Source organism: Callithrix jacchus, chromosome 3 (assembly GCF_049354715.1).
Source record: "Callithrix jacchus isolate 240 chromosome 3, calJac240_pri, whole genome shotgun sequence".
NCBI lineage: Eukaryota > Metazoa > Chordata > Mammalia > Primates > Cebidae > Callithrix > Callithrix jacchus.
Window position 1 is genome coordinate 102,330,207 of NC_133504.1, and position 18,208 is coordinate 102,348,414.

The 18,208-nt window shown below is 44.6% G+C and overlaps 1 protein-coding gene across 2 annotated transcripts in view; it reads left to right on the forward strand.

Moving 5' to 3' along the window:
* The window catches only part of UNC5C (unc-5 netrin receptor C), a 397,080-nt gene that overhangs the window by 364,601 nt on the left and 14,271 nt on the right, over positions 1-18,208 (forward strand). For both annotated transcript variants that reach the window (XM_035293290.3, XM_035293289.3), the window contains 2 exons: positions 13,018-13,167; positions 15,086-15,250. In XM_035293290.3, coding sequence (XP_035149181.1) covers positions 13,018-13,167; positions 15,086-15,250 — 315 coding nt within the window. The remainder of the gene's footprint in view (positions 1-13,017; positions 13,168-15,085; positions 15,251-18,208) is intronic.

An 18,208-nucleotide genomic window follows, 5' to 3' on the forward strand; every position in this document is an offset into this window, starting at 1 on the left:
TCCTACAGCCTCATGTCATTCCCTCTCCCATTCCACCACCTGCTCTCATTAAATGCCAGTGGATCTTCTGGTAACACTTCACAATGCCTCCAGTGAAGACTGTACCCTCAATGAACCCCAGCGCCAAGAGGAAATGTGCCAGCAATTCTCATACCCCATGACTTTTTCTGGGGCATCTTTTTACAGCCCAGGCTGGATGGTTCTGCTGCTGCTCATGCCTACTTCCGTTCCTTTGCACAGACCTCTGTGGACTCCACACTTGCCTTGTGGCAAGTACTTTCCATCCATTCCCATCATTCCCTCAAATTCAGTGTCATGACTTGAATCATAGTCTCTCTGCCCAAACGTATCCTAGTAGCCTTCATATCATCTCACACTATCTATTCATTGGTGTAGATGTGCTGCAGATTTCATCTTCATCAGCAACTGCTCCACTGCCAAGATCTCCACCTTTCAAGCTCCCACTTTCTGACCACAATCATCTAACCTTCCATTTCTCTCTCCCTTTGGAAGAGGAAGATATTTTTTATTCTTAAGGAGAGGCTCCCTCTCTGGGCACGGTGGCTCACACCTGTAATCCCAGCACTTTGGGAGGCTGAGGCAGGTGGATCACCTGAGGTCAGGAGCTCGAGACCAACCTGGGCAACATGGTGAAACCCCGTCTCTACTAAAAATGCAAAAATTAGCTGGGTGTGATGGCATGCCCTGTAATCCCAGCTACTCAGGAGACTGAGGTGGAAGAATTGCTTGAACCCAGGAGGTGGAGGTTGCAATGAGCAGAAATTGTGCCACTGCACTCCAGCCTGGATGGCAGAGTGAGACTCCATCTCAAAAAATAATAATAAGGGAGGCTCCCTCAACCTGCTGCAGTTTCCCAGTCCACAAACCCTCCTCTGCTCTTACTCATATCTGTAGCAACTAGCTTCTACCCTGAAATCTCTCATCATTTTGAGCTGCTGCAGGGTTTTCTAATTTCCATAACCAAAGGTACCCTCCACTGAACAAGCCCACTACTTCTATTTCCAGGCTGTTGTGTTGTTGTGAAAAGTCATACATTTGTGATTGGGTCTGTCATACTCTTAAAACACCTGGTCTGAGGGATGCCTCCCCTGCTTCTCCATCATTTTTTCATTTAGCTCTTCTTGACTTACCGATTCCCATGGCAGTTCTTCCAAGTCTCCTCTGCTCTCAGCAAGCTCCTGGCTGTTTTAAAGCCCCCTTTGTGCCTTCCCTCCAAACCTTTTACTTTACCTTCTTCTCACTTCCTCTGACTCTGATGAAAAGGATCTCTGTTTCCTTATTGGTACTTTAATCCAATACCTGACCACCTCGATCTTCAGCATAGCAAATGATGCCTGAGGCTGCATTTACCAGGATTTTATAGATTCTTGTAATAACTGCTATGTGCTGGGAATTCTTCACAAATTGCAGAAAAATCCACAGAAATGCTGGACTAGGGCAGAGATGGAGGCCCAGTGGAGGGCTTATTCTCCGGGAGTGACTCTGGGAGGACTATTACAAACAGACTGCCCCAATGTCTAGAGCTGTGTATTTCAAGAATATTAATTATCACTACTATGTGTGGTTATATTGTCCATGTGGCTAGATAATACATCTAATTATATATAAATATATATAAATATGTTTCTTATATTAATATAGAATTTATATAATTCTATGTCATATATAATTATATAACTTATATATGATATATAATTATATATCATATATATGGCATATATAATTATATATAATATTTGATATATATAATGATGTGACAAATATATATCATATATGATGATGTCATATATAAGTTTTTGCAAATAAAGGAAAATAACTTTTTTATATATCATAATTATATATGATAGATAAAAATGATGTTTTCCTTTCATTATTTGCAAAGACTTAAATCATAGTATAAATAGACCAGCAATTAAGAGAGAGCAAGGTTATATTTGGAGTAAGTTTATATATCATATGTATATGATATATAATTTTATACTACATAAATATATATACTTGTACAGTTGCTTATACTATCCATGTGGATGGAAAATGCAGTCAGTCTTAAGCTACCATGATATATTTTTTCTTCTTCCTACCCACTTCTTTGAGCTTGTCAGTTTTGTAACAATTTTCTAGAGTTTTGTTAAGCTTTGGGGCAAAAATGGTCACCTGAAACTTAAAAGCTGCGTTTAACCATTTGAAAGCACTGATACAGAATTCAGATGTTGGCAGTGCCTACCAGAGCAGAAGTCAAGGCAGATGGGCGACCGTGGAGTTACTTTATACCCTTTTTCCTGTGCATGTGCTTGAAGGACCACTGGGAACAATGCTCAAGTTGTGTTCACATGAAAGGATAAGGATGCTAAGAATTGTGAGAGTCGTTTGCAATCAATTCAAATAGAGAGGTCAAGTCTATTGGAAAGGTTGAGTTTGGGGTATCACAGCTTTTCATTTCCCCTCGTCTTCAGGTGATTAAAGTAATGAAAAAGGTGTTTTCCTTTCATTATTTGCAAAGACTTAAATCCTAGTATAAATAGACCAGCAATTAAGAGAGAGCAAGGTTATATTTGGAGTAAGTTTAAAAACACCTAGGGAGAAACAGGTCTATGTGTATATAAGTCATTTCCATTCCAATAGCCAAAGGGTACAACACATGAGAGTCTCTTTTTATAATAAAGGGTTTTATACTAACTCTGAGATTCAGAACCTAAAGGAGGAGTTATTGGCATACATTATGGGCAGTGTATGATATTTATTGAATTTGTGACAAATGTATATGTGATACAAACCAAATAATGTGTAGTAACATAATCTGGCTTTTTTTTTTTTTTTGATGGACTGATTGGTCATGGAGAAGATCTTTCTTGGATAAATTTCATGTGCCCTAATCCCAACTGTAATAGAGTGACTCTGCGAAAGAGTGTATTAGGTGAAAAGAGAAGAATGAAAGAAACACTGGAAGGTAAAGAGAGGGAAAGTAGGTTGGCAGAAGTCTAGTTGAGAATTGTGTGGTGCTCACGTTCCTGGGCCACAGTCATGGACAGTCATACGTGCCTGGTTACAGAGACAGAAGGCAAATTTGTATCCTGCAACCTGTCACCTTCCTCACTGCTGTCCTCCTGGTGTCTACTCCATGGCAAGCTGTGACCTTACTGAACTCTGAACACCTCACACCTACTTCCTCTAGGTCTTCTAAGGCCGATCTTCTCTAGAATTATCCCCATTATCCATACCTATTCTTATAGTTCCCACAAACAACCTCAAAAATAGCCTCACTGGTGTACTTTCAGGATCTCGGTCTCTGGAGTTAAACTAATATCTTCACAATTGCAATGCATGTATTAGACACCAACAAGAAAAGGTGTGTTAAAGGTTCCCAGTGCATCATTGCTGCTGTGTGTATAGGAGGGAGCATGGTATAGCAAGAAAGCTCGAGTTGGGCTGGCTGCCGCGATTGGCTCTGTCACTCATCAGCTTGGTGGCCCTGGTCATGAATTTGACCTCTTAGGACAGTAATTTGGTCTGTACCAAGGACTCTTTGAAGTTCTAAGGAAATCAAAGTTGTTCAATCTCCCTGCACAAAATAGACACCAGCCACTCTTCACCATGCTTAGGTGGGCATTTAGACTACAGTAGTGTTTTGAAGACAATGGCTTCAGAAAGATATTAAATCTAACTGGAATCTAACTGTGGGTGAGTTGCAGGTTTGGTAGTAGTCTGGTTGGTCAGATATTTCGTCAAAAGGTTGTTTTTGGACCCCATCTTTATCTTCTTATAAAATCTCGCCCTGGGTCTATCATATGTCTTAGAAATGACTTGCCATGTTGATGTTACTTTTTGAGAGAGAGAGAAAAGAAAAAAAATAGAAGTTGTGGTATGCAAAATAATGCCACCTCCCCCCACCCCGCCCAAGGATGTCTACACATTAATAGTCAGGATATGTGAGTATTTTACCTTAGGTGGCAAAAGGATCTTTGCAGATATGATTGTGATTTGGGGAGATTATCCTGCACCATCTGTGTGAGTCCAGTCTAATTACATGGTTTCGAAGGTGGAACATTTTCCAGCTATGATCAGAAAGGGAGTGGACCATGGTAAAAGGCTCAGAGAAGTCTGTCGTTGTTGTATTTGAAGATAGGGGAAGGGGACCATGACCCAAAGAATGTGAGAAACCTCTGGAAGGTGGAGAAGACCAAGTGCAGATTCTCCTCTTGGGTTCTGGAAAGGGGGGCAGCCCACTGACACACCTTGATTTTAACTCAACGAGAAGTCTGTTAGACTCCCTCCCCCAGAACTGTGCAATAATCAGTTTGTGTTATTTTAAGTCACTATGTTAGTGACGGTTTCTTACGGCAACAATAGGAAGCTAATACAGAAGTGGCTGGGCGCACTGGCTCATGCCTGTAATCCCAGCACTTTGGGAGGCGGGCGGATCAAGAGGTCGAGAATTTGAGACCATCCTGACCAACATGGCGAAACCCTGTCTTTAATAAAATAGGGAAAAAAATTATCTGGTGTGATGGTGCATTCCTGTAGTTCCAGCTACTCAGGAGGCTGAGGCAGGGGAATCGCTTGAACCCAGGAAGTGAAGGTTGCAGTGAGCCAAGATCATGCCACTGCACTCCAACCTGGCAACAGAGCAAGTCTCTGTCTCATAAAAAAAAAAGAAAAGAAAACTAATACAGAAGTTTAAAATTAATGTGTTAACAGGTAAAAAGAAATACAAGATGACTTCACAAGTCCTAGAACAACCTAAAAGTCCTATTCCTAGTGCATGGATGTGAGAGAGAGTGATTTCCCTAAGAGCATGCCTGGGGTAGACAAGTGACATGCTGCTCGCCTGAGTGCCACCCCTTGGCATTTGGCTTTAAAAGTGTCACAAACTGCCCTGACTGTGCAGGCTGGAAGTGGCAGCTCAGATCAAGCCTCCGTGGCCACAGCAGCTGTGGGAACAGCAGGCAGAGCCCTAGAAATGGAGCGCCTTGATGGGGAGATCTTTGCACATGGGCACCAGAGTCCAGCCTTGTTATTATTAGAGAAGAAGGCAGACAAACTCCAGGGGAGAGCAGAGCACCCTGGCGTGAACACAGGAAGGGAAAGGAGCAAAGCCAGGCCAGGCGCCAGGGAGGGCGACCCGAGCAGGTGGAAGAGGCTAGGCTGACAGTCAGATGTTCTCCACTGCCCAGCTCAGCAGCCTGAGGCCTGCAAGCCACCAGAGAGGAGGAGACAGCACGTTGGGGGCTGAGAGCCATGTTGCCGAAAAGCTGACAGGGAACAGGAGGAAAGGATGGCCATTCTTTTTGGCCTCTGCTTTGGTGGAGTGCAGGCCCTCACAGCTGTGATGGAGACAGCAGTGACAGCCACCATAGCAAAGACAGATTTCTCATCCCCAAATGACAAGGGCAGGTTTTTGACACAGGATTAAAGAATGAACAGAAGAAAGGCAGGTTCCATGAAATCTGATGGCAGATGTGGCTTTTTTAAAACACCAGCCAGGACAGTCATTGAGGGCTGGCCTTTTGAGGTTTCATATTGCGACACGCTGCACATTTGCTGGTATGTTCTTTGTGTCTGTGTCCCAGAATCAAGGTGAAGGTGGCGCACTGCCGCAATGCAGCTCAGCCTCCTGTGCTGGCTTCAGTGCAGACAGCGGTTCCATCTCCAGCAGCCAGATAGCTGAACCGGACCAAAAAACAGCCAGAGTGCAAGGCTGGCCGCTGCTTCACTTCCTGTGCAGTCCTCACTGTGTAGGGATCTTAGTGACCTTCCCTCAGTAGCTACCTCCACCTGCTCATGTTCCTGGTGCTGATGCCAGGCTTCATGGCAGAGTAAATCCAGCCAACTCATGGTTCTGTGTTTCTCTCAAAAATGAAGACTGCATGGAGAAATAACTTCCAGAAACAATATAAAGAAAGAAGCTAGACAGTGAAACAGCCTGCATTTCACCACTGTCCATCTTTCCCTTCATGAAGGATTTCAGTGGGTTATATGAGACTAAACTTTAATCATTTCTTTCATCCTTTCTCTAGCCTGTACAGTTTCTGAAAAGGGAAAGAAAAGAATGACAGAAAAGTAGGAGACTAAACAAGAGAGAGGCAGAGAGGGAGAGAAAGAAGCTATGGGCTAGATAATCCACAAATAGGAATAATCACCCCTTGAAAAACTGAAAACCATAACAAATGCCTTGAGGAAGAAGGTGGTGCAATTGGGAAATCAGAGTAAGAGGAAAAAGTTGTTATGCAGGGCAAGGGTGTGCAGAGAAGGAGGTGAGCAGGGGAAGGCGGGTGAGCAGAGGAGGAGGTGAGCAGGGGAGGAGGTGAGCAGGGGAAGGCGGGTGAGCAGAGGAGAAGGTGAGCAGGGGAGAAGGTGAGCAGGGGAAGGCGGGTGAGCAGAGGAGGAGGTGAGCAGGGGAGGAGGTGAGCAGGGGAAGGCGGGTGAGCAGAGGAGAAGGTGAGCAGGGGAGAAGGTGAGCAGGGGAAGGCGGGTGAGCAGAGGAGGAGGTGAGCAGGGGAGAAGGTGAGCAGGGGAGGGGGTGAGCAGAGGAGGGGGTGAGCAGGGGAGAAGGTGAGCAGGGGAGGGGGTGAGCAGGGGAGAAGGTGAGCAGGGGAGGGGGTGAGCAGGGGAGAAGGTGAGCAGAGGAGGAGGTGAGCAGGGGAGAAGGTGAGCAGGGGAGGGGGTGAGCAGGGGAGGGGGTGAGCAGGGGAGAAGGTGAGCAGGGGAGGGGGTGAGCAGGGGAGGAGGTAAGCAGGGGAGGGGGGTGAGCAGGGGAGAAGGTGAGCAGGGGAGAAGGTGAGCAGGGGAGGGGAGTGAGCAGGGGAGGAGGTGAGCAGGGGAGGGGGGTGAGCAGGGGAGGGGGTGAGCAGGGGAGGAAGGTGAGCAGGGGAGGAAGGTGAGCAGGGGAGGAAAGTGAGCAGGGGAGGAAGGTGAGCAAGGGAGGAGGGTGAGTGTAGGGGAGGAGGGTGAGTGCATGGGAGGAGGATGAGCCGAGGAGGAGGGTGTACAGGGGAAGAGGGTGAGCAGGGGAGGAGGGGGGTGCACAAGGGAGGAGGGTGAGCAGATAAGGAAGTGAACAGAGGAAGAGGCTGAGCAGAGGAGGTGAGCATGGGAGGAGGGTGAGCAGGGGAGGAAGGTGAATAGAGGGGGTGGTGAATACATACTGGGGTTGGTGGGGAGGGCAAGCAGAGGGTGTGGGCAACAAAGCCAGGGCCAGGAGCACTAGCCCAGCAGACCTGCTGTGGGGCCCTAGCACCTCATATTTCTTGGCACAAAGTCACCACTTTGCAGGACTCTGTAACCCAGCTTCAGCCCAGACCCTGGGGGCAGAGTTGTCATACTTGTATAGATGTACTTCGAAGCATTCAAGTATATGCCACTCTGTTGCCTGGGGACTCCCAGTGAGCAATAGCTGTGAGCCTGATACTTAAGGGAAATTTGCCCAGGCATAGAAGGAACAGGCAGAGAGAAAACAAGAGAAGCAGATGAGGCACGGATGCAATCTAACTCGGACTTAATGCAGAGTGAGAAACTCGGGGGCTGGACAGACCAGAGTGGAGGAGTGGCTTGGCTTGCAGATGCATCCTCCCTCCTGCCTCTCTGTCAGGCCTTAATGAGGGGAGATCCTATCATCTAAGAGCCTGGGAGCATTCTGGGTACAGGCCAGAGGTGCCTCCTTTGTGCACACAAGACTTTAAAACAGACAGGATTTATTGTGGCTCTTAAGTGGCCCGGGCTAATGGCTTGGCATGGATAATGTCTTGGTTTAATTGGTTATTGTGAAAGCTGCTTGTTTCTACTGTGGAATCTCTTGTTCCGGCCTTTGGAGCAATCCCTCACAGCCTTCCTGAATCAATACAGCCCTCACTCAGGGCCAGCCAGCCTGCTTTGGAGGCAGTGCCCGCAGTGGGGAAAGAGACCCTCCCACAGGATTGCTCAGATCCCCAGCAGACACTGGGCTCTGAAGCAGATAGCCTGCTTCTGGTGACTCTGATGGTTCACGTGTGTAGTCCGTGGGCTAGAGATAGTTTTACTGATGACCTACTCTTGAGGGTGTTTTTGCAAGGAAAAGTTAGAGGGGTGCAGATAGAACTGTACAAGGGAGGCTGGACGCAGTGGCTCATGCCTGTAATACCGGCACTTAGATGGGAAGCTGAGGTGGGAAGTTTGCTTGAGTTCAGGAGTTCAAGGACAGCCTTAGCAACATAGCAAGACCTTGTCCCTACAAAAAGTTTTAAAAGTAGCCAGGTGCAGTGGCATGTGCCAGTAGTCCTAGGTACTAGGGAGGCTGAGATAGGAGGATTCCTTGTGTACAGAGGTCAAGGCTGCAGTGAGCTATGATCACGCCACTGCACTCTAGCCTGGGCAACAGAGCGACAAAGAGGGTCTCTAAAAATTTTTTTGAAAAAAAGAACTGTAAAAGGAAGTCAGAAACTGTCTTCCTTCTCACAGAAGCAAAAAAAGCTCATCAAAGCAACAGGTGGATTCATCCAGAGCCAGACCAGGCCACTGAGGCAGTAGAAAGGACAGCTTCTGCAAAGGCAGGCGACATTCAGGTTGCCAAGAACAAAGAGGCCAGAGGATCCTCATCCTTAACTATAGCATTTCTTTCCGGGCTCAGATATTTCTCTTAAGTCTTCCTAAAGCTTTTGACCTTAAATATATTTTTCTCTTATTCTTTTTTAAGGTATGTGACATATTTTAAACTTTGTGATTCGAAAGCAGCCGGTCTGGAAGTGGCTTTGGAGCTGGGCACATTGTTGTGTTGTGGTTATGCATTGACAGGTCACCCCCCAACCCCGGTGGACCATTTGCCCATGAGCAGTTTACAGCAGTGATGGGGGCTTACTTCTCTGTGTGCCCCAGACCTGACGTGGTTCCTGACAGCCTAACGTGTCTCATTGATGTTGAATGAATGTTCCCAGGAAAAAGGAGCACAGGAAGACACTGAATTGTAAAGCCATATCTTATTTATTTGTGTATCTGCTATTTTTCTGTCCGCTTACATATCTGTATCATATAAATAACCAAACTGAGATCATGTGCAAAGAATTCAGAAAATCAAGTAGTGTGAAGTACAAGTTGCAGCATATTTTTAAGTGGAATCTGCTGGAGTAAATCTCAAATTATAACGCTTAAAACGGTAACAACACAAGACAAAGCCTGATTAGCCTTTCAGCAGGCTTGCTTCTTCTATTATCTCACACAAAATTTTATTTGAGATTCGCCATATGTGACTAGTCGGCTCCTGCTCCTGTGTGGTTTTAGATTATACTTGTTTCCCAGGAGTTGTTGGAATGATTGATTGAGATCTCTTTAATTCACACCTTTGTGGTGTTTCTCTCCTTTTTTCTATTATGCTTTACTATGTCATGAACATCTTTAGTGCAGTGGTGCCAGTTGGCATGTTGTGGGAAAGAATGTTAAGTTTCAGTGTGGAAGGTGACTGAATCCCTCGCTGCTGGGCTGAATTCTTCCCCAGGGACCAGTGTAAGGACGAGCTGCCTGAGCTAGTCGTCTCCAATACGAAGTTCACACACCCCAGGCCCAATGAACCAAAGGGACAAAAAAAAAAAAAAAACAGTATTAGTACTTAGCTTTATGCTAGCATAGATTAACATAGAACTTTATGTTGATTTTATGTGTATCTTGTATTAACATACTGATAACAGAGATATGTAATTTATAAATACACGTGCTCAGTGTTTTTTTTGGGATTTTTTTTTTTTTTTTTTTTTTTTTTTTGAGATGGAGTCTTGCTCTGTTGCCGGGCTGCAGGGCAGTGGCTCACTGCAACCTCCTCCGCTTCCCAGGTTCAAGTGATTCTCCTGCCTCAGCCTCCTGAGTAGCTGAAATTACAGGTGCCCATTAGGTCAGCTAATTTTTGTATTTTTAGTAGAGATAGTGTTTTACCATGTTGGTTAGGATGGTCTCGATCTCTTGACCTCGTGATCTGCCTGCTTCTGCCTCCCAATGTGTTGGCATTGCAGGCGTGAGCCACCGCGCCCAGCCCATGCCCAGTGTTTTGACTGGTAGACTATGCTGGCAAACATGTTTACAGCCTCTGCTCTAAGCATGGATGTGTCCTGATGGGCAGTTTACCCTTCCCCAGGGTTTCTGTCCGGTTGGAAAAGAGAAAAAAGTCAGGTTCCTTCCTGCTCTGCGCTGCAGCTTTGTATCGCTCCTAGGTGACAGAGACGCCTAGGATGGTGAGCTTAAGAATATGGAAGGAATCTGTTCTGTGTCCCCACTGTCTTTAAAATGGCACTTGACACTTTTTCTCCAAAAAGGGGCTCTTCCAAGCCAGTCTAGACATTTTCCCCACTAGGGAGAATTCTTTACTGTGACTTTTGAGATCATTGGTGAAGAAACAAAATACCGAGCCTGATTTGGGCTGACTCCAATGAAGACTTTGCACTCAAAATGCCGTGTTAGATTTCCTGACTTCAAGGTCATGGCCAACAGGCAGTTCAGGTTTTTTCAATGTCCTGCCTGCCAGGAAAACTGATAACCACCCTTCATATCCTCTGGCAATCCACGTTGATTGTAGGAATGGGGTGTGGATTATACATTGTTGGGTACAATTACCTCCCAGAATACAATGCATCTTCTTTTAGACATCCCAGGGAGATAATTTCGACATAATGAAGATCTATAGTAATCAGATAATTACTATCGATTGCTCTTTAGACAACTTGATGAGGTAATTAGGGCGTATGGAAAGAAGCTGGAACTGATTGATTGGCATGACTGTAATCTCAAAGATTTCTAATTATGTTTCTTCTAATGGCTTATAAACAAACATCATTTTAGCTTTAGAATTTGTCAGGTGCCAGGTTTGCTGGGAACATCAGCTTTTTCTATTATGCTAGACACCCAACATGATCAACATAAGCTCATTATGCCTTCCTGCTGAAGCAGAAGAAACTGCAATTAACCCTCACTTCTCTTCTTCTTCTCCACTTCCACGTGGCTGGGTTCTTGTCTAGATTGGAGTGGAGTGGGGTGTGCTGCGTTCTGTGAGGAGCATGTGTGACTCACGGCTGGATGGGTCTGTATGGCCTATGGGAGACCCTCAGAGCCTGCTGGGCTCAGGCACAGCAGACCAGGGGCACAATGACACAACATGTGTCCAGGTGGCTGGCTGACTGTGGCTGGGGCTGGCTGACTGCTCGTGTTCCTGTCACAAGCCATAGCTTCTCATCAGCCAGCAACGTTAAGTAGCAGGTCAATACTCTCAGGCAGCTGGATCACATACTTGCCTGCGTCAGTGTGTTATTGCCTCGTCCCTTCCATTAGACACTAATTAGAGGACACCCTGTCTGAAACCACATTCCACATTATCCTAATATTTTTGACACCTTATAGGACCTTTCAGCAGCTTGCAAGATTCAGAATAGTAGCCTCACCCAAAGATGATGGATGCTAAGAACCACTAACGCAGCTCTTGGAATGATCCGTTTGCACCACACTTACTGCTCTACAAGTGCCTGGGTTACAATGCATTCAACAAATGCAAGGTCATTTTTCTGAATATGAGGCAGTCTGGTTCTCATGCCCGAAATTGTCCTCTGTGACCCACCGGTGCTTGGTACCCTGCTGGGTACCCAGTAGATGAATGTTACAGTATGAATGAACACCTGTGTTCTTGAATTCCTTGCTTTCTATTGAAATATCACCAAAGAAAACATTTTTTGTTTTTTTAATAAAATCCATATATTCCTGGACCCTTATTTTAAAATGGGTCACAAATTTCCTACATATCCGTATCATTAAAACTTTTATGGCAGCCAGGCATGGTGGCTCACACCTGTAATCCCAGCACTTTGGGAGGCTGAGGTGGGTGGATCACTTGAGGTGGGGAGTTTGAGACCAGACTGGCCAATATGGAGAAACCCTATCTCAACTAAAACTATAAAATTAGCTGGGCCTGGTGGCACATGCCTCTAATCCCAGCTACTCAGAAGGCTGAGGCAGGAGAATTGCTTGAACCTGGGGGGCGGAGGTTGCAGTGAGCCGAGATAGTGTCATTGCGAAACTTTGTCAGAGAAAATAAAAAATATAAAACTTTTAAGGCTTGAGGAGTAAGGTACATGGGGATGGTTCAGACAGCACAGGATGCCCAAGATAGCTTGTTCATTGATAACTAATGGTTTGCTGCTGTTTGAATAATTACAACTGCATTTGGAAATGCTTCATTTACACCCATTAACTAGCCTGAGAAATGGAAGTACATATAGAATTTGTCTTCATGTTGTATCTGTACAGTATAAGTAAATGATGTAGCAAATTTTTTTATCAGCTACAATTCTCGAGAAATAAAGTATTCTTTTAAAAATGTAATTTGAGTAACTGTTTAGCTCAATATTTGGGGTTTAAAACCTTCCTAATCTGTATCAGAATATTTTCCTTTAATAGACATATAATTAACATAATCTAAAATTTTTTTAATAATCGCGAATTATGCAATAAATCATTGTAAGCAAAATTGTTATTATTTCTGTACTTGAAGAAACTATAAGAGATTGAACTAAATGTCTAAAACAGGTTCTAATTCATTTGTTGGTTGGTTTTATCAAGTCCAAGAAATGAGTATCTCTTCTAGTTATTTGTCCCTTTCCCTAAAACTTAATTGAAAATCCAATTTCTTAGCAGTCTGTCTACATTTCTGCCTAAGTTTTCTTTAATTTCTGGCTCTCTGGTTCTGAGTTCTGATGTAACGCCCCTGTATTTGATGAAGTACTCTCCTCCTCAGTAGGGATGGGCAAATTCTACTGAATTTGCTCCATGGCAGTGTGATGTAGTTTGCCAAAACATAATTTGTTATTAGGGCCTGGCCCTGTATAAAATGGGAGGGGTTTTAGTTAGAGGGTCTCAAGGCTGCAAAAGTGGGTGTTCATGGCATTGCCAAAGTTCTGTCTGCCATTCAGGAGGCAGTAAAGAAATGTATTCAATGAGCGAGCTGACAGAAGTGATGCCATTCAGTAACGTGCTTGGGTTTGGGGTATGTCATTACAGGAAGTTTTACATCTTGAGAGACAGTTGGGAGGACAGCTCCTAGAAGAACCTAAGGCTCTTCATTTTAAAGGCAGCACCCACAACCTGCGCCTGTCAATTCACGATATCGCCCATTCCCTCTGGAAGAGCAAATTGCTGGCTAAATATCAGGTAAGGTTCCCAAACCGAACAATAGGTCTGAAGACAGCTCCAAGAAAGAAGACTACAATTATATAGACCTAAGAAATCCGCTTCCTTGAAAGTAATCATATGTTATTCTTGTTTCTCCAAAATAGTTTGGGGCTATTTAGACTTTTTGAGAAATACAGAGATATTTGAAGGAATACTTTTTAAAAAGTCTTTCTTTAAATAAATATACTATCAGTTTCATTTTTATTAAATGAAAGACTTCCAAATCCATCATTTCAATTAATTTTCATACTACATGTTCACATCAATGGGTAAAAACAGCTTCAAATGCATTCACAGAAACAAGCAGAAGGACGTTTTTATTTCATGGGACACAAATTAGGCTTCTGCCTTCCTAGACCAGTACCGTTATATGGAAAAATCAGAGGGATCCCCAGTTCGGAGAACTGAAATAGCATGTAAAAGCAAAACCCAATCAGGATATTATTATATAACAGGCAAGAAAATACTGGTCCCAAGTGTCATTGTATGCACCTGGGGGAAAATCACTAGACCCTCAAGGAATTTTCCCCTCCTCCATCCGTCAGCCTGAGCTCTGAGAAAACTGCTCTGATGGGGTTGCAGGCCTCATATGCAGACATACTTAGAGAGCTGTGAATCCACATTTATATTTATGCAAATTCAACCTAAACAGCATTGTGGTTGAACGGGTAGCTGTTTCCTGATGTAAGTCCATGAACATACTGGAAGACAGGAAGATTTTCTGGCTCCATTCACACTCTCATTGGTCAAGCTCCTGCACATGAATTATGGGAGACAAGCCTACTGGTTTGTTAATGGTGTGGGTTGCAAGCCATTTCTATACATAGCTCAGTCTTTAATGGAGACAGAAAGCTTCTGACTTACCCAGTACACCTCCTCGTTTTCTTCTTTCCTTTGTATTGCAGTTGTTATAGAATTCCACAAATCTCCCTGTTTTAAACATAATTTCCTTTACACGATTATAAGAAAATGCTATTTTAATGATAATGATAATATGATATTAGTTAAAGCTTAGCCTGGCTGAATGCTTACCATCTGCCAGACACACTCTTTATACGCTGATATATCTCATTTAACCCCAGCAGACCTATGAATGAGAAACTCTTTTACTCTTTTGCAGATAGGAAAACTGAGCAATGGAAAGATTAAGTAACTTGCCCCAGATTACCAAGTAAGCAAAATAAGGGGTTCCCATTTATACTGGATTTGGCTCCGAAGCCACTGCTTTTTACCAGTGTGCTGTTCCAGTTTTTATGTGGCAACCTTTTCTTTCCTTTATTGAAAACCAAATCTAGGACAGGCTCTGTAAGGTGGTCTAGACTTTGAGAAAATTAGTCTGATGCCTGGTGCCATGGACTTTTCTGTGGCAGCTAATTGAGTCTGAAGTTTTCAACTGGAGTGGGTTTTGGCTCCCCCTGCCCTGGGCAGAGGAGGATGTGAGCATGAAAGGGAGCAGCATCAGGGCATCATCCTTTAGACTTTCTTTGCTTTTCTCCAGAATGTCGCGACAGGAATTCTTTTAATGATCAATGGCTGGTGTGTGCAAGTTTTATTTTGGGAATTTTATGAACACTTTTTTATCACTGGCAATGGCTCTTGTTGTAAATTAGAGACATGTGGCAGACTAGTTAGGCACATGGATTCTGGAGTCTGACTCCTTAGGTTCGAATCTCAACCCTGCTACTTACTTGCTGTGTGATTCGGTGTAAATTATTTAACCTCTCTTGGTCTCAAATGTTTCATGTGAAAAGGGGCCAGGATGTACTTAAACACAGGGCTGTTGTGAGGATTGAATGAGGCAGTAGGTGTGGTGCTGAGAATGCCTAGCAGCAGATCATCTGCGAGTGATTTTTGGTATTAGTCCTTCATTTGTGGTTAACACTTTTACATCCTTTAGGAAATTCCTTTTTACCATGTCTGGAGTGGGTCTCAAAGAAACCTGCACTGCACCTTCACTCTGGAAAGATTTAGCCTGAACACAGTTGAGCTGGTTTGCAAACTCTGTGTGCGGCAGGTGGAAGGAGAAGGGCAGATCTTCCAGCTCAACTGCACCGTGTCAGAGGTAAGCAGCTCCTGTCTGTCTGAAATCAGGGGAGAGGGAGACCCTCAGGAGGAGAGAGTCTGGGCTAAGACGGTGTCTCAATGTAGGCCATATGGGAAATCCTCAGAAGCTTTTTCCAGATCCTATTTGTTAATAGAATAATATTTTTAATGAGCAGGGGAAGCTAGTAGCTGAAAAAATATATATATAAAGGAATCCTCTTTGAAAAACAAGTCAATTTTTCTGAGATAAATTTTAAGAGTTATTTTCTAACGTTCAAAAGCAGATCTGAATTTCAAGTAAAGGTTTAATTTAGGGAGCATGCACATGGAGCAGCTTCTCCCCACGCCTCCCTTAGCGTGCCACATTCCCGCACCCTCCATCCGTCTCTCCTCCCTTTCTGCTTCCTTCTCAGGAACTCTCCTCCCTTTCCCCTAATCACGTGCTGCTGGGTGGGGTGGAAGAAGGGAGAGGGGCCTCTCTGCTCCCTCTTTCTTCTTCTCTCCCTTTCTTTCCATTCAGAGTAAGAAAGGAGAAATCTCTTGGTCTCCTTTCTCTCTCATCTATCATTCTCTAAATATAAAAAGAGATACACTTTCCTCTGGGGTGGGGGAAATATCCCTGAAATAGAAGTAGAGTCTCATATCCCCGCCTCCCCAGGGGCCATCAGCTTTGCCTTCCTTTGCTATGATCTTCACATACCTCCGTGGTTGGTCATTTCCCTGTGTCCATATTACAGAAATAATCGTGATCACTGCTATTTAAAACTTCTCCTTAAGAAAAGAGGAGGTGCCTATGACCTTCCTTATCTGTTACCTTGGATCCAAAGGCTTAAAAAGTGATAACCTTACACCTGGGAGGAACAAAGGGAAGAAAAGAAGCCAAATGGGCAGAAGGCAGCCTCTTTTGGGCCTCATGGAGCTAAGCCCCGTGCTGCGTGCTAAGCCACAAAGCACAAGATTGTCATATGTGAAAGTGACAGCGAGCCAGTATACGATTTAAAATACTACCTCTCCCTAGTTGTCTCATGCACAGTAACGAATGAAATATCAGCATGTTCAGCTTGTCTTGCTCCACATGTCGTATTTAAAGACCATCTTCCTTAGCAAACCAAGCCAGGAGAAAAGCGCGTCAGCCTCCGCGCCATCCTTCTTTCCCACAGCCCGCCGAGGTGTGGTCATCGTTTCCTCCCGTAGTTTCATGAGACTTTTGACTCATAAACAACTTTAGTCACAGCCCCCGGTGACATTCATAAGGAATGATCTCGGTGTCAGGGTGCCATGGCAACCGCCGGGCCCTCGGATGCGGAGCGCTATCTCCCAGGCACACAGCACCACCCCTGCTGGCTCGGGAGGGTGTTTTCACTTTCTAGGCCCAGCAGGTCTGCAAAGTTCAATAACCACCCAGCTCCAGTGACAACAAAGGCTGCAGAATTTTGGAGGGGGGTGAGGAGGTCTGGTCCTTTGATGCTTGCTTTCTGTTCTGCGTGAACATTGGCTGTGTGTTAAAAAGGTGGATCAGATGCAGCCACAAATGAAAAGAGAGCAGCTCTGTGCTCTCCCCCATCAGGGCTGCCACCGCCCTTCAGGAAAAGGACAGTTTTGCATAGTGTGATTACAATTTAAGGGCCCGCTTTCTTGTGGAAACATAGAGGAGAGATTACTTCTTTTGCAACCTGGTGGCAGTCTGCTCTAAGAGACTAGCCTTCAGTGATGTCGGAGGCATTTGCCCGTGTGTGACAGACAAGCATATTTAACTGAGGGAGGGGAAGAAGTGAGCAGAGTGAAGATGACTTTGGGGATTAAGGGGCACTCTGTGGCTTTTCCTTCTGGGTCACTGAATCCCACTGTTGTGGTTAGCATTTGAATGCGGGTGCTGGGTGTGCAGAGAGGGAGTGTGGATGGGGGTACTGACATTGGAGAGGAAGCCTCTGAGCTGAAGAACAATAGACTCTAGAGAGTTCTGGGACCCAGCTCCTCATCCAAACCTCCAAGAAAGGATACAAGATGATTGACAAACCATAAACAAGTAGAGAAAAGGATCCATTTGTGATTTCTTTCTTCTGAACAGGGCTCATTCCTAGGGTCACAGGGCAAGATGGCAGTGGGCTGCAGTTCCCATTCCAATGTCCTATCTCCCAGGAATGAGCTGACTTGCCAGAAATGTGCTGCCCCTCCCTCTAGCCACCCACCACCCAGTGCACTCGTCAGTCGTCATTTATAAAGCCACACAGCCCTTGGCTTCTCCTGTCAGACAGAGGACCTGTTGCCCACCCCAGAGCCAGGCTGTGCGTGGCATCTACTCTGATTATTTCAAGGGCCAGCCGATTGTTTCTGGGTGCTTTGGGCAGAGATTCCTTAACTAGAGACAGAGGCTTTAGCACAGAGATGAAGTTTAAGAAGAAAAATGTCTGGAAGGCTAAATGTATTGGCACAAATGAATGTCAAAATGTAAAAGAAGACACAAGATTTTTTTTCCTTTTTTTTTCCGTTTTGGTTTGTTTTTTGTTTCATAGACAAGTGCAGATAGAATAACCAGGAAGCTCCCCCATTATCTCCAGAAAAAAATATGGTTCAGAGGATAGAGAAATTTATAATTTTTTTTCACATCTTCTATTTTGTTCCAGTTACAGGCAGGTGTCCATCATGGGAAATTCCCAAGTAGACAATTCCATGGAGATAAGGTCAATTACTTAAATCCTTTCTTGCCTCAGTTTCTCCATGTATAAATTGGTATAGGATATTATCTTGGGCCTGTTGTGGGAATTAAATGGCAGAATGTTAGTAAGTGTTCTAAATAGAACCTGGCCCAAAGCACATGCTTCATCTATGTTCACCATTTTCATTGGTGCCATAGAGGCCATGAGGATAACAGGGCTCTTGAATCAACTTTGCTGCTTCAATCTGTGGGGTCTGTCATCAGCTGAGGTTTCAGATTTCCTATCTATCAAAATAAACACAATATAAAACTCAGATCCTA